Source organism: Schistocerca nitens, chromosome 2 (genome assembly GCF_023898315.1).
Source record: "Schistocerca nitens isolate TAMUIC-IGC-003100 chromosome 2, iqSchNite1.1, whole genome shotgun sequence".
NCBI lineage: Eukaryota > Metazoa > Arthropoda > Insecta > Orthoptera > Acrididae > Schistocerca > Schistocerca nitens.
Genome location: NC_064615.1, coordinates 775,149,417 through 775,162,980, shown reverse-complemented (window position 1 = coordinate 775,162,980; position 13,564 = coordinate 775,149,417). Strand labels below are relative to the sequence as shown.

At 42.4% G+C, this 13,564-nt stretch overlaps 1 protein-coding gene across 1 annotated transcript in view; it reads right to left on the bottom strand.

Moving 5' to 3' along the window:
- The window catches only part of LOC126235320 (retinal guanylyl cyclase 2), a 456,575-nt gene that overhangs the window by 195,441 nt on the left and 247,570 nt on the right, over positions 1–13,564 (bottom strand). Inside the window, exon 6 of the mRNA XM_049944043.1 lies at positions 3,762–3,921. Coding sequence (XP_049800000.1) covers positions 3,762–3,921 — 160 coding nt within the window. The remainder of the gene's footprint in view (positions 1–3,761; positions 3,922–13,564) is intronic.

Below are 13,564 nucleotides of genomic sequence, written 5' to 3'. Positions count from 1 at the left end.
AGATCGCGCGCCTTCCCTACTCCCCACACGGACAGCACGCTCACTGATACTACACGCAACTTGCGTGTGTCTGACTAGCAGTTATTCCTCGCCAGGTGACGCTGCTACCGCTTGAACGGGTTTATATCGATAGTAGAGCAGTATTCATAATGTTCTGGCTGATCAACGTATGTCCTAATGTTTACAGCTTTCGAGTATACTTGAAAATAACAAAGCGATGCAGTGATAATGCGCTTATTGGTGTTTTTGCAATGAAACTTTAGAAAAAAAAGAGAACGGCTGCCTAATGAACAGAATATGAAGAAAAACACTGAGGGGAAGTACAGTACCTGCCTCGTTATTTAGAACTTACGTGACACCGCGGCAGAATTTGAAATGGTAGATCGACAGGCCATGGTAAATTTCCTTCCTTCTTTTGAGAAAAGCTACACTTCAAAGTGCTGAAATGTACACATAGTATGTAATATATAATACACAATGCATCACGAGAATTGAGACAGCAGGAAAAAAACTACGATTCGAAAGTTAGAAATAAACTTTTCAACGGAACTACTGTAGTCTCGCCGTTTTTTTTTTTTTTTTTTTTTTTTTTTTGAGATCGCTGAGTCATTCATTTAATAAGAATAAATCTGAACAATAAATCAATGTCTTTGGTGATTTTTGTTTTACAGGCATTACGTCATGGTCCAAGGCAATAATTCTCTGTCTACGATTTCATCTCACAATGCTGGAGAAATCATCAAGGGCTGTAAAGACTCAGATAACAGATTCAGACTTAAAGAAGCTTAACAGCCCCAATTGCTTTACACTTATCCACGCAACGGTCAGTTCGTTACGTCATCAAACGCTACTCAAGATACCAGAGTCGCGCCGGTGTGTATTATGGTGCTATCCCCTTAATTTAGCACTAAGGTCTACACAACTTCTTTAATTTCACTTCTCCTTATTTTATGTTAAATTGTTTTTGAAGTCTCCAGAATGAGATTTTCACTCTGCAGCGGAGTGTGCGCTGATGAAACTTCCTGGCAGATTAAAACTGTGTGCCCGACCGAGACTCGAACTCGGGACCCTTGCCTTTCGCGGGCAAGTGCTCTACCAACTGAGCTACCGAAGCACGTGCTTCGGTAGCTCAGTTGGTAGAGCACTTGCCCGCGAAAGGCAAAGGTCCCAAGTTCGAGTCTCGGTCGGGCACACAGTTTTAATCTGCCAGGATGTTTTTGAAGTAATTGAATTTCTATGGCGTCCTTGTACGTCCTAGTATAGTAATGACTAGATGTTGATAAAACCTTAGTATCAAAGGAACAAATTTCGTGGTATGTTAGTCCCAGTGCATGGTCGATTACTGCCAAGTTATCGGTCTTACACAGATTACAATTACTGTAGTGCTTTTAAGTCGGGTTAGTTCCTATGTACACTTGACGGCAGTTGGATGGGATTTTATACACATCTGCTGTGGATACTGCCTATCCCCCATCGACTAAGCTGTTGCGTTAGGGAGCGTGGCACTAGTCATACTGAAAAGGATTAAAATAGAATAGAAGACTATTCCTTTTAGTAACGTAGTTGTAAGAAACACAGATGGCGACTGTGTTGCTGCAGCTATGATTTAGGTGACCGCATCATTTCTTACAAGTCCATGGAGGTCGTCTCCTAGCATATAAGGGTAGGAAAGTAGTGTGGAGGCATGAATGGGAATACAAATGGATCATTACGTCTGGGAGGGGGGTCGATATTGAGCTAAGAAGTATCTGATCACTAGGTTGAACAGCAAGAAACATGGGTGAGGTGACAGTGGTCAGGAAACTGGTGGAGTGGGTTTTGGAGCTTTAATATGGGGAAGGGGAGCGATAGATATAACTGATAGATGTATAAACGTCAGCACGGAGTTCTGTGTTAGGGAGAAGTGACCTGTCAAGTTTCTTTGGTGAAGGACATGGATAGTGTGGAGGTGGAAGGAGGGGTTGTAGCATGTTGGTATAGACCCAGCAGCAGTCAGGAATTGGAGAGATAGTGGGGTTTTGATTTTTAAGCGTACATGATGTACAGGATCTGAGAAAATGTTCAAGTTATTTGAAGATAGGGCAAACTTTAACTAACTATAGTTCAATTCTTTTATCTTGGCGGTTCGCGCATGCCCGTCCAGACGCGGGAGATTGCTGCGTTGCCAGTTGTACGCGCCAAGAGAAGCAACGTCATAGTATAGTATAGTTCGCAAACTTACGTTTAGGGGGGAGCGCACAGTTTATGAAGTAAAGCCACCACGGCCGCATTAACCCTTTCGCTGCTACAGAGACGTGCTCCCCGTCTTCCGCGATGTGCGCGATTTTGTCATCATTGCACTGCTCGCCTGTGCAGACACATGGTGTTTCGACTGCTTTGACACACTTTATCATTCGATTTCACAAAAACTATTTGGCCCAAAAATTTGATTTTTACACATCTTTTTGACTGATACCTTCCCCCCATAAAGGACTTAATTTTGTTTCGATGTTCAACGCAGTTATTGTGCAGCATTAGATGTAGTAAACCATTGCACGAAATTTTGAAGAGTTTGCAGAGGTAAAAGTCCTTAGCGTACACTTTCCATATGGTCGATTTTAGCGGCTACTAGAAATTTCAAAAAATTACATTCAAACGTATAAAATTCATGAAGTAAGACACTTCGATATTGTTTTTAAATACAGAAAATTTTAAACGCCGATCAAGGTTCGAACTCAGAACCTTTCGCTTAGCAGCGATACACTTTAACCTTTACTCTATCGCAGCTCGTTATTCACCACATCTCCTGAAGGACTGTAAAATATCACGCAAAATACCGACAAACACTGTTTGTATGATTATGAATTAGTCACGTTTCGTCGAAGTACAATAGGAAATAAACAATTACCGCTGTTCTTTATTGCGAAAAAGCGGTTAGTGAGAATAATAACAAACACCTTTCCTTGCTATCGCCTGAATTAGGAGGCTTATTGCTTGTTTGGTTTAATTAATTAATAGAAGCAATTGGTATAAGGAATGATTTTTCCAAACTTTCTATAAAAGAAAGTCTGCTGTCAAGACATTGCTTTTGTTCAATTATTTTATTTATGACAGAACGTTTCTAAAACTGAAGACACTCGTCCGTGCTCTGCACTGCAGTCGGGCTCTGGCAACGTCGTTCTCTTTTCTTTGGCTGACTGTGTTTTGTGACTTCAGATGCGCAGAACGAACCTAAACTTGGCCGCCGTCATAAATGACGCGCACTTTTAGTACAGGATGCCTGTAAGGACAGAGATGATGGATACTAAAGGTGTGGTAGAGTCCATGGTTCTCAAAGAACTATGAAGAGTAATAAAATTTAGGTATCAAGAGCTAAGCTACGTTGACAATGATAAGAATGTACTGGATTGGGCTTTTGTAGGTGTGGAGGACGCGGGAGGAATATAATCTTCATGCAGGGATTCTTAGTAATTTTAACTGCTGTCTGTTCCTTGGATGGTTGGTAGATGGTGGCGCCTGAGGAGTTTCCAGACGGTGGTTGGTCTAATATATTTTCTTATGTGTTAGTGAGCTGAATGGATGGAGAGATTATGGGTTTGGCGTAAAATTTCTGACAGCGCTGTTACGTGGAAAGACTACTCGGCAGAGCCATGTTCCTGCAAAGTAGTGGACACGCATCACTCCAGTATAGCACACGTGTAGGACCCACCACTGCGTATAAACTATCGAGCTGTGGAGTTACAGGGCGTGGAAAGATCAGAGAGATGCGAGGCAAGACTGACCCCTTGCGGACTTGCAGGGTGGCGGGATGTTCTGCGCCTCGTAGAAGGCGGGCAGCCCGTAGTCGGTGACCTTCAGCACCCAGCGCGCGTCGATGATGCAGTTCCGCGACGTGAGGTAGCCGTGCACGCGCACCGGCGTCGTGTGCAGGTAGCGCATGCCCTGCAACACAGCACACACACACACACACGTCTACGTTACCAAGTGCTGCTAACATTCGTTGTACCCATTGTGCGTGACGAACTGCATCTGCCATTTAAATTACTGGTTTATGTAAGTATAATGTGCAACCAGACACCTTTTGAATTTGGTACGACACCTTTTGAGTTAGATACATTATTGTACCTTTAACTAGTTTTCGGACCACGATAGGCTCAACATTAGGTAGGGTGTTACAACAAGATTATAGTATGGATCATGGGCAGCTAGACGTGGTACTGGCGGAAATATGGAAACTGTGCTAACATAACAACCATTCAGTTTCGTAAACATTTTGTTAACTAAATTCCCGTTGTTTCCGTCACCACAAAGACCCTAACGTCTAACTGCACATGGCCCAGAAAATAATGTTCCTGTAACACCTCAATTTGATGTTGAGCCTGCAGTTGCTCAGAGTCTTATTAATAGCACAATAAATCCTATCAAATTCGAAAAGCAATTAGTTGCACATTATACCTACATAAACCTCTAATGGCAGTAATGTAAACGACACAAAATTAAACTAGAAATAGCCACGAAAAACCTCTGAACACTTGAGTAAAAGCTATATTTGCAAGGACACCTCTGTAGAGAAAACTACTAGTGATAACCATCAATTCTGAATTATGAGATCGAGAAAATAAAGTTATGGAATTTATGGTTTGCTTATTTGCAGCTACATATCAGCAGTTTTGGTGCACAATGACATTCGTGCGCTACAGTACCGTAGCATGTCCCTAGAAGAGTCGACAGACGAATTTCTTTGTGTCCCACGTGGCGTAATCTCTCAATGAGTGTGCCGACTTGAGTCTTCCCGAAATCTCATTTTATTCTATGAAAATTTCTGAAACAAGATGAGAGTGAAGTGAGGAAGGTCTGAAAAGCAATGTATATAAGTACAACCAGCAAAGAAAATACACCAGAGATAAAAGTCGTCAAGCGCATTTTGTCTGGCGTTTGGATAGATATTTGCATTTACGTTTATGCAATGTGTAGCTGGAGTCAACCTAAATAAATACTACTCATCATATCTTTCCTGCGATTCTCAGTATCAACAGAAAGCGTCGGATTGTTCCCTATTACAAACAAAATTGTTTTTAAATCGGAATTTTGCGCGCTCATTCCATATAGCGTTCGCAAATGAGTCTAGTACGACATTCGTATCATTGATACGTGTTAACAGGGGCAGTAAAACACGAATAACAAACAGTAATCCAGCAGCGGCGGACAGTCCTATGGCTGCTGGAGTCCTGTTCATTCTTTTCTTGTTTTACTGCCCTGGTAATACGTATCAATAGTACGAATACCGTAGTAGGCTAATTTTGGAGCGCTCCATCTAATGGGCACGTAAAGTTCCGATTTAAAAATCGCTTTGACGAGAAACAAACCGACGCTCTCCGTCGACAATGGGCGTCACATGAAACATGTGATGAGCACTATTTGTTAGGGCCAACTCCAGCTACGCAATACAAAAACGAAATTCTAAATATCTACTGTAACACCAGAAAAAATTCATCTGACGATTCTTAGGACAGACACCCTCTATAATAGAACGGAAAATATCTGATGCTGTCAAGTCATAGAAACGCATAAAAGCAAACCAACATGTACACATTCATTTTCACTGTTAATGTAGCCTCAGAAATAAAACAAAATCCACTGAAGATGATAGACAAATGTCGAATCACCTTTGGACACAAACTACCAAACTGAAGTACATTGTGTCTTGCGGAAGCCGGAGTTTCAGTAACCCAGAACTGCAGTACTCGTAAGAATGATAAATTACTGAGAGGACAGTAAGTTCGATGTGGCAGACGATTTGGTGAGTCAATAAGCAGGACAACCGCTTGTATCGTAAAGAAATTTCTAAAAAAAAGCTCAGCATACTGTGTGACAAATCTGATTTAGGTCGAGAAGTAAAGGGATAATATAAAGATTTAGTACGTAGGACATCCGCAGCTGAGAGGCTTGATAATTAACTTAGAGAGGTCCGCTTCAGTTGTACTGATATTTCTTTATCTCTATATTAATTAGGAAAGTACAAAAATAAAATAATGACTTCACTTGTTGAGCCAGCCGGAGTGGCCAAGCGGTTCTAGGCGCTTCAGTCTGGAACCGCGCGACCGCTACGGTCGCAGGTTCGAATCCTGCCTCGGGCATGGATGTGTGCGATGTCTTTAGGTTAGCTAGGTTTAAGTAGTTCTAAATTTTAGGGGACTGATGACCTCAGCAGTTAAGTCCCATAGTGCTCAGAGCCATTTGAACCTTTTTTTTTTTTCACTTGTTGTCCACTAACAAAAGGTTGGGAAAACTCATTACCTGCCGTGTCTTCCGTAGCGAAAATTGAAACAAACTTAATAATATGAGAGTAACAAATGATATGGTATCCGTTTAACGAAGAGACCCTCAGTGGCAATAGATGTACATGGCCTGAGACGTGTGCTGTGGTCACGAAGACGCCAGACAAGTTCAGCAGAGGTGCTGTTTGTATTACGCATTCGCAGCATTAGTATCGTGCACCATTCGTCCTCCAGGAGGCTTATCGATGCACGTGCGTTGCTTATTGTCTTGCAACTTGAAGCAATGCACTCTCATCTGCAAGTAGCTTCACGCGTGATAAAGTATATGTTCAAAAGAAGCAAGTGAAGGGAAAGTACTACACCCAAAAAATTAATGCCAAATTTGAGTAGTGGGTTATCAATGGCGACAAATACTAGAGATGAGTGCATGCCCATTGAGGGACACTGGAAAAGCGGCATATGGCCCCTTCGGGTAGACCGATTATAATCTTGGCGACATATCACAGCAAGCAGTAACAACCTTAAAATATCTAGAAGTAAACCGTATTCCTCAAATTTTTCCGCCGTGGTCGTTACGTCGCGTGTTTGTTGGAATAGGTGATACATTTTCAGGATGATCCTTCCACTCTGCAGCGGAGTGAGTGCAGTTTTAAAATCTCCAGAGAGGTCAAATCTGTTCTGCAGAGACGAGATCGTATGACCGGCTGCACCGTTTACCCGCGACATCTTTCCTGTCAAGAGCGCTAATCTCGTAATGTGTGAAGTAGCATAGTCGTAGTGACAGAAATGAAGCTGTCGAAGTTAAGTGGTGGTACGTATTTCGATCGTCGATAGTTTCAAATTTTATCGCTCTATCCGTCCGACCCCCCCCCCCCCCCTTCCCATCTCACCTCTCTATATTCGCTTAGAGATGTGCATGATCTACGGACTCCAGTCCGGCAAACATTGAAGAAAGGCAAATCTACATTTTCACCATTTGTAGACTTGGATTTGGAGAACCCGTTTGACAACTTTGAGTCGAATACACTCTTTGAAAATATTAAGGAAGCAGGGATAAAATACAGGGAGCAAAACGTTATCTACAACTTGAAAAAGACTACAGCTGCAAGAGTCGAAGGACATGAAGGAGTAGTGACATTTGAGAAGAGAATGAGACTAGGTTGTAACCTATCCCCAATGAAATTCAATCTGTATATTGAACAAAAAGTAAAGGACAGCCGGCCGGAGTGGCCGAGCGGTTCTAGGCGCTACAGTCTGGAACCGCGCGACCGCTACGGTCGCAGGTTCGAATCCTGCCTCGGGCATGAATATGTGCCATGTCCTTAGGTTAGTTAGGTTTAAGTAGTTCTGTGTTCTAGGGGACTGATGACCTCAGACGTTAAGTCCCATAGTGCTCAGAGCCATGTGAACCATTTTGAAGTAAAGGACACCACGGAGAAATTCAAAAAGTCAAAAAGAAATAAAAGCTCTGCGGTTTGCCGATGACGACGTAATCATGTCAGGGACGGCAAAGGACTTGGAAGATCTGTTGAACGTAATGTATAATGTCTTGAAAAAAGGCTATAAGAATACATCGATGAAACTAAAACAAGAGTAATAAAACATACCAGAATTAAGCCAGCTGATGGTGAGGAAGTTATATCACGAAATGAAAAATGGTATGCAGTATATGAATTTAGCTACCTGGGTAGTAAGATAACTGACGATAGCCGAAGTAGAGAGGATATAAAAATGCAGACTGGCAATAGCAAGAAAACTGCTTCTGACAAAAAGGAATGTTTAACATCGGATAAAAATTTTAGAGTTAGCGAGTCTTTTTCTGTGCGTATTTCTGTGGAGCGCTCAGCTGTAAGGAAGTGAAATGTGGACGATTAGGAATTCAGGCAAGACGAGTGGTACTGCAGTAGAATGTTGAAGTTTAGTTGGGTAGATCTGGTATCTTATGTGTAGATACTGAATCAAATTTGGAAACAATAGAAATTTGCGCTACAATTTGACTAAACAAGCGATCGGTTGATAGAACACGTTCTCGGAACCGTCAGTTTGGTAATGGAGGAAATGTAGATAGTAAAAACTGTAGAGGGAGACGAAGGCCTTACTAGAGTAACCAGGTAATAGGTTGAAGTAACTATGCAGGCACGAAAGGGCCTGCACAGGACGCAGTAGCGAGACCACCCAACAACGTTTCTCGACTCGTACTGTATTGAGAATTACCACAGTGTAGGGACACTCCTCCTGGTGATACACAACGCCCTTCCTGCATTGTCTCCTACTGGTGTTTGTTCACCATTTCATTGACGGTTTCCTGCCGATTATACACAAACCCCGAGGAGGAAACACGAACAGAAACTGCTGAGGATTTTATTGAAGCGTGACTGAGATCGAACTTGTCTGATAACTGTTACCACTAGTGTTGGTACCGCGCATACTGATTTCCACTGACATCTAGGGACAAACAATGTCGATGTTTCGATTCTACCAATAGCTCACTTCTCTCACAGTTTCCAGCAGCTAAACAAATCTTGCCAAAGATGTATTTTGATCACTGAAGATAACATCCTAAGTGAATAAGAGCATTTTGTCCATATTTCACCTTTACACGATATCATTCGCGGAAGTTTCGAAATCGTCTTCTACAAGGCGCGTCTCGAGATTTGAATATGAGTGTACGAGGTGCATTCAAGTTCTAAGGCCTCCGATTTTTTTTCTGATTAACTACTCACCCGAAATCGATGAAACTGGCGTTACTTCTCGACGTAATCGCCCTGTAGACGTACACATTTTTCACAACGCTGACGCCATGATTCCATGACAGCGGCGAAGGCTTCTTTAGGAGTCTGTTTTGACCACTGGAAAATCGCTGAGGCAATAGCAGCACGGCTGGTGAATGTGCGGCCACGGAGAGTGTCTTTCGTTGTTGAAAAAAGCCAAAAGTCACTAGGAGCCAGGTCAGGTGAGTAGGGAGCATGAGGAATCACTTCAAAGTTGTTATCACGAAGAAACTGTTGCGTAACGTTAGCTCGATGTGCGGGTGCGTTGTCTTGGTGAAACAGCACACGCGCAGCCCTTCCCGGACGTTTTTGTTGCAGTGCAGGAAGGAATTTGTTCTTCAAAACATTTTCGTAGGATGCACCTGTTACCGTAGTGCCCTTTGGAACGCAATGGGTAAGGATTACGCCCTCGCTGTCCCAGAACATGGACACAATCAGTTTTTCAGCACTGGCGGTTACCCGAAATTTTTTTGGAGGCAATGAATCTGTGTACTTCCAATGAGCTGACTGGCGCTTTGTTTCTGGATTGAAAAATGGCATCCACGTCTCATCCATTGTCACAACCGACGAAAAGAAAGTCCCATTCATGCTGTCAATGCACGTCAACATTGCTTGGCAACATGCCACACGGGCAGCCGTGTGGTCGTCAGTCAGCATTCGTGGCACCCACCTGGATGACACTTTTCGCATTTTCAGGTCTTCAGGCAGGATTGTGTGCACAGAACCCACAGAAATGCCAACTCTGGAGGCGATCTGTTCAACAGTCATTCGGCGATCCCCCAAAACAATTCTCTCCACTTTCTCGATCGTGTCGTCAGACCGGCTTGTGCGAGCCCGAGGTTGTTTCGGTTTGTTGTCACACGATGTTCTGCCTTCATTAAACTGTCGCACCCACGAACGCACTTTCGACACATCCATAACTCCATCACCACATGTCTCCTTCAACTGTCGATGAATTTCAATTGGTTTCACACCACGCAAATTCAGAAAACGAATGATTGCACGCTGTTCAAGTAAGGAAAACGTCGCCATTTTAAGTATTTAAAACAGTTCTCATTCTCGCCGCTGGTGGTAAAATTCCATCTGCCGTACAGTGCTGCCATCTCTGGGACGTATTGACAATGAACGCGGCCTCATTTTAAAACAATGCGCATGTTTCTATCTCTTTCCAGTCCGGAGAAAAAAAATCGGAGGCCTTAGAACTTGAATGCACCTCGTATATCGTGCCTGGTATGCAGTTGCGCTTGCAGCCTACGGTCATCTCACTGCCTTCGTGGGCTCTTTGCTATCGTGTGAAAATGGCTGAGACTGTTGCACGCCGTGTGTGAATTACGTTCAGTGATCCGATTTCTCGATGCTTACGTCCACAACGACGCTGGCGATGAAAAATAGGCTTTTTCCGTGAGTGTGCAGCCTAAACAACATTTCATGCAGTGTCGTTATTCAAATAGAGCCAATCTGAAAAAAGGTGTAAGTAAACATCAGAAAAAAAGCAGTAACTGTGTACCGGGTTAAAAAAAGGCATACCGTTGGTGGGTTTCACAGAATGGAACACAACAACTTTTGAGGTGTACGAAGCGTCGTCGCTATTGAGATGGGAGATCTGTGTACAGGCGTGCAGTGTGAGTCAAGCGCTAGACAGGTGGCATCAGATGGCTCGAGTGCATGTAGTTTCTACGCGATATGATAGAGGTCAGTAACTGACGGACACTGTTTGCGCTGCAGCCAAATACTGTCAACTTTATTTCCGTTTTTTAGTCTAATTTTCTAATTGTTTATTAATTACTACTCTTACTGTGTTTAGTTAGGGACTGAATGAAGGTGTCAATGTGAAATACTATTTTATGTAAAGTTTTTACACTATACAGTGAAGTAATTGGTTACGTGAGGGATGTTCGAGAATGACGTGTATGTTAGTCGTTTGTACCGGGGAATTTGGTATAAACTACTTTGTCAGTTTATCACACTACGGAAGTGATATTATGATTTCAGTAAAACAGTTTTGTTAAAAAGGAATTAATTTTATATTTGTGGGTTTTCAGAGTTTATTTATGGCAATTTACAGTCCTGATTCAGTGACGAATTTTGATTGGTTGTGTATATATCCGCGGGATTGAGCGGGTTGGGTGCTGCTTTTCCATTGTCTGCGACGTTTCTCTGCCAATTAGAAATTACCATATTCGCGCGGCTTTTGGGAACTGAAAGGTTTTTTGTGTAGAGAGTGGAGTTGAGTCGGGGTTTGGATCTCTTAGTGATCAGACCTGTTGGTATGTACTCCATTGAAAATTATTAATATTGACAGATTTCGGTACTAAAATGTTTGAGAAGAGAATTCGAATTAATGCACAGGATGAAATTCAGTACTTTTCGTGACGTTTAAAATATCTAAATACCGTGTGGCGTGTTGCTTACTGGCGAACCTGAACCATTTGTTCCTTGAGACTGATACTAGCAACATGTGAACGAGCAGTTCTGAAAGAAACAATCCATTTGTAAACTTTCTGTGAAGGGTAGTTCATAATTAACGTAAACTGGATACGATTATAAATGAGGCGTGCATGTGAACTTTTCAGACTAAGTGCAGTTTACAGCAAGACTTCGTAACGGATTGTGTATGCAAGCTTACAGTAACAGAGTGAAATTTTACGCACGCAAATACTTTCATTTACCTGTTGCTTCCACCGACAAAACAAATTTAGTGCAACTTGGGGCTACGAAGTATACAGCTGTTTTCCTATAGCTTTCTCTGGCTGAGAGCTGCATTTCAGTGACTTCAAGGAGGCGTGCATCTGAGAAGTGATTCACCACAAGGTGAGTGGATGTTTGCAATGCGCTCCAACGGAATGTAGTGGCCTCAAAATATATTTTTCAGTATGTATTACAGAATTTAAAGCAACAGGAAGCGTTTCGGATGTTTTGCACATGGATTTTTATTATGACAGTCAGATTAGGTAGAACTCTTGATATTATTTAACGTTTTTCAAACCAAGTAGGAGCTATTAGCTTGGCTTAAGGCTGCACCTTGAAATGCCGGTTAGCTCCACGTAGCAGAGTTTGGTGACGTGGCTCGTGCTAAGTACGAGCCTCCCATCTGAGGCACAAGGAGTCGTACTAACCTCGATGTGATTCTCACGATTTGGTGCTTACAACGAATAGGATTCAGCAGACAACTAAAGCTTCGCTCTCAAATCCCTGTCTCTGTATCTCTCTATTACGCACTGACGAGTCATTAATCGAGACTTAATGTTAATGTTTCCATAGCACTAATGTTACTTCTTTGTTTTCGGTTTGGGCAGTTCTATCAACAGTAGTAAAAGCATGCTGGAATGTAAATGTCTCGCTACAATGCATTACAACACAGTAACATAGATGTCATTATCTAGTGACGGTTTCACGAACGATTTGATTCCATAAGGGCATGAAAGATGTCATTATTTTCATTGTTTTGCAACTTCTTTCACTGCTAAGACATTTGCTTGATAAAATGCGTTATTTGCAAGTTTATTTTTAGTTCTTGATATGTATTTTGACGGTTTTCGCGACGGCCTGTGCGTGATACAGAACTGCCAAAAATTATATTTCGAGAAATAACTGAAACTGACGGAAATAAAAATCGATAGGTCTCTCGGACAGTCGAGAATCTGACCACGTCGGTAACAGTTTACGGGTTACCTCACTATGGAAACCACAACGCATGAATGCTGAAACGAATCACTCAGAAACTACGAAGTGAAAAGGTGACGTTCGGAATTGTTTTCAAGTACGTCGACACGCAGCTACTTGGACTGTCCAGCAAATTGCGAGCATTGAAACGAAACTTTTCGAACCGTGCGGCCCCTTGTAACTCCGATCTTAAACATTTGGCTCAGCCATCTCTAAAATTCAAGAAATGGCATATATGGCAACACTGGAGACTGTGAAGCATTGAGAAACATCACCCTTGAAGTGGATGAAATCAAAAGCGGCGGAATTTATTTCAAGGACTTAAAATACCTTGTTGCACGGTATCACAAATGCGTGAAGAATAATAACATATTCGTCTTTTGTGAGCTGCTGCAGCCAGTTCGCGATTCATTTTAACACTTGTTTAAAAACGTCTTGTTTGTGTTGTAGAACGGTAACCTGATGTGGTTGGTGTGTGACATTATTATTGTTAATGCTTAAAATCTATATGAGCATAACTGCAGTCAGTGACACAGTACGTCTTTTACCACATATCTGGTTCAAAAATGGCTCTGAGCACTATGGGACTTAACATCTGTGGTCATCAGTCCCCTGGAACTTAGAACTACTTAAACCTAACTAACCTAAGGACATCACACACATCCATGCCCGAGGCAGGATTCGAACCTGCGACCGTAGCGGTCACGCGGTTCCAGACTGAAGCGCCTAGAACCGCACGGCCACACCGACCGGCCCACATATCTGGGTACTGACATTTAGTTTAATCTGTAGATTCAGGTAGTTTTGCTATTAATAACAATACTACATGTATCTTGATCATTTCTTTCATTCACGATTTTTACGTGGTTGTAA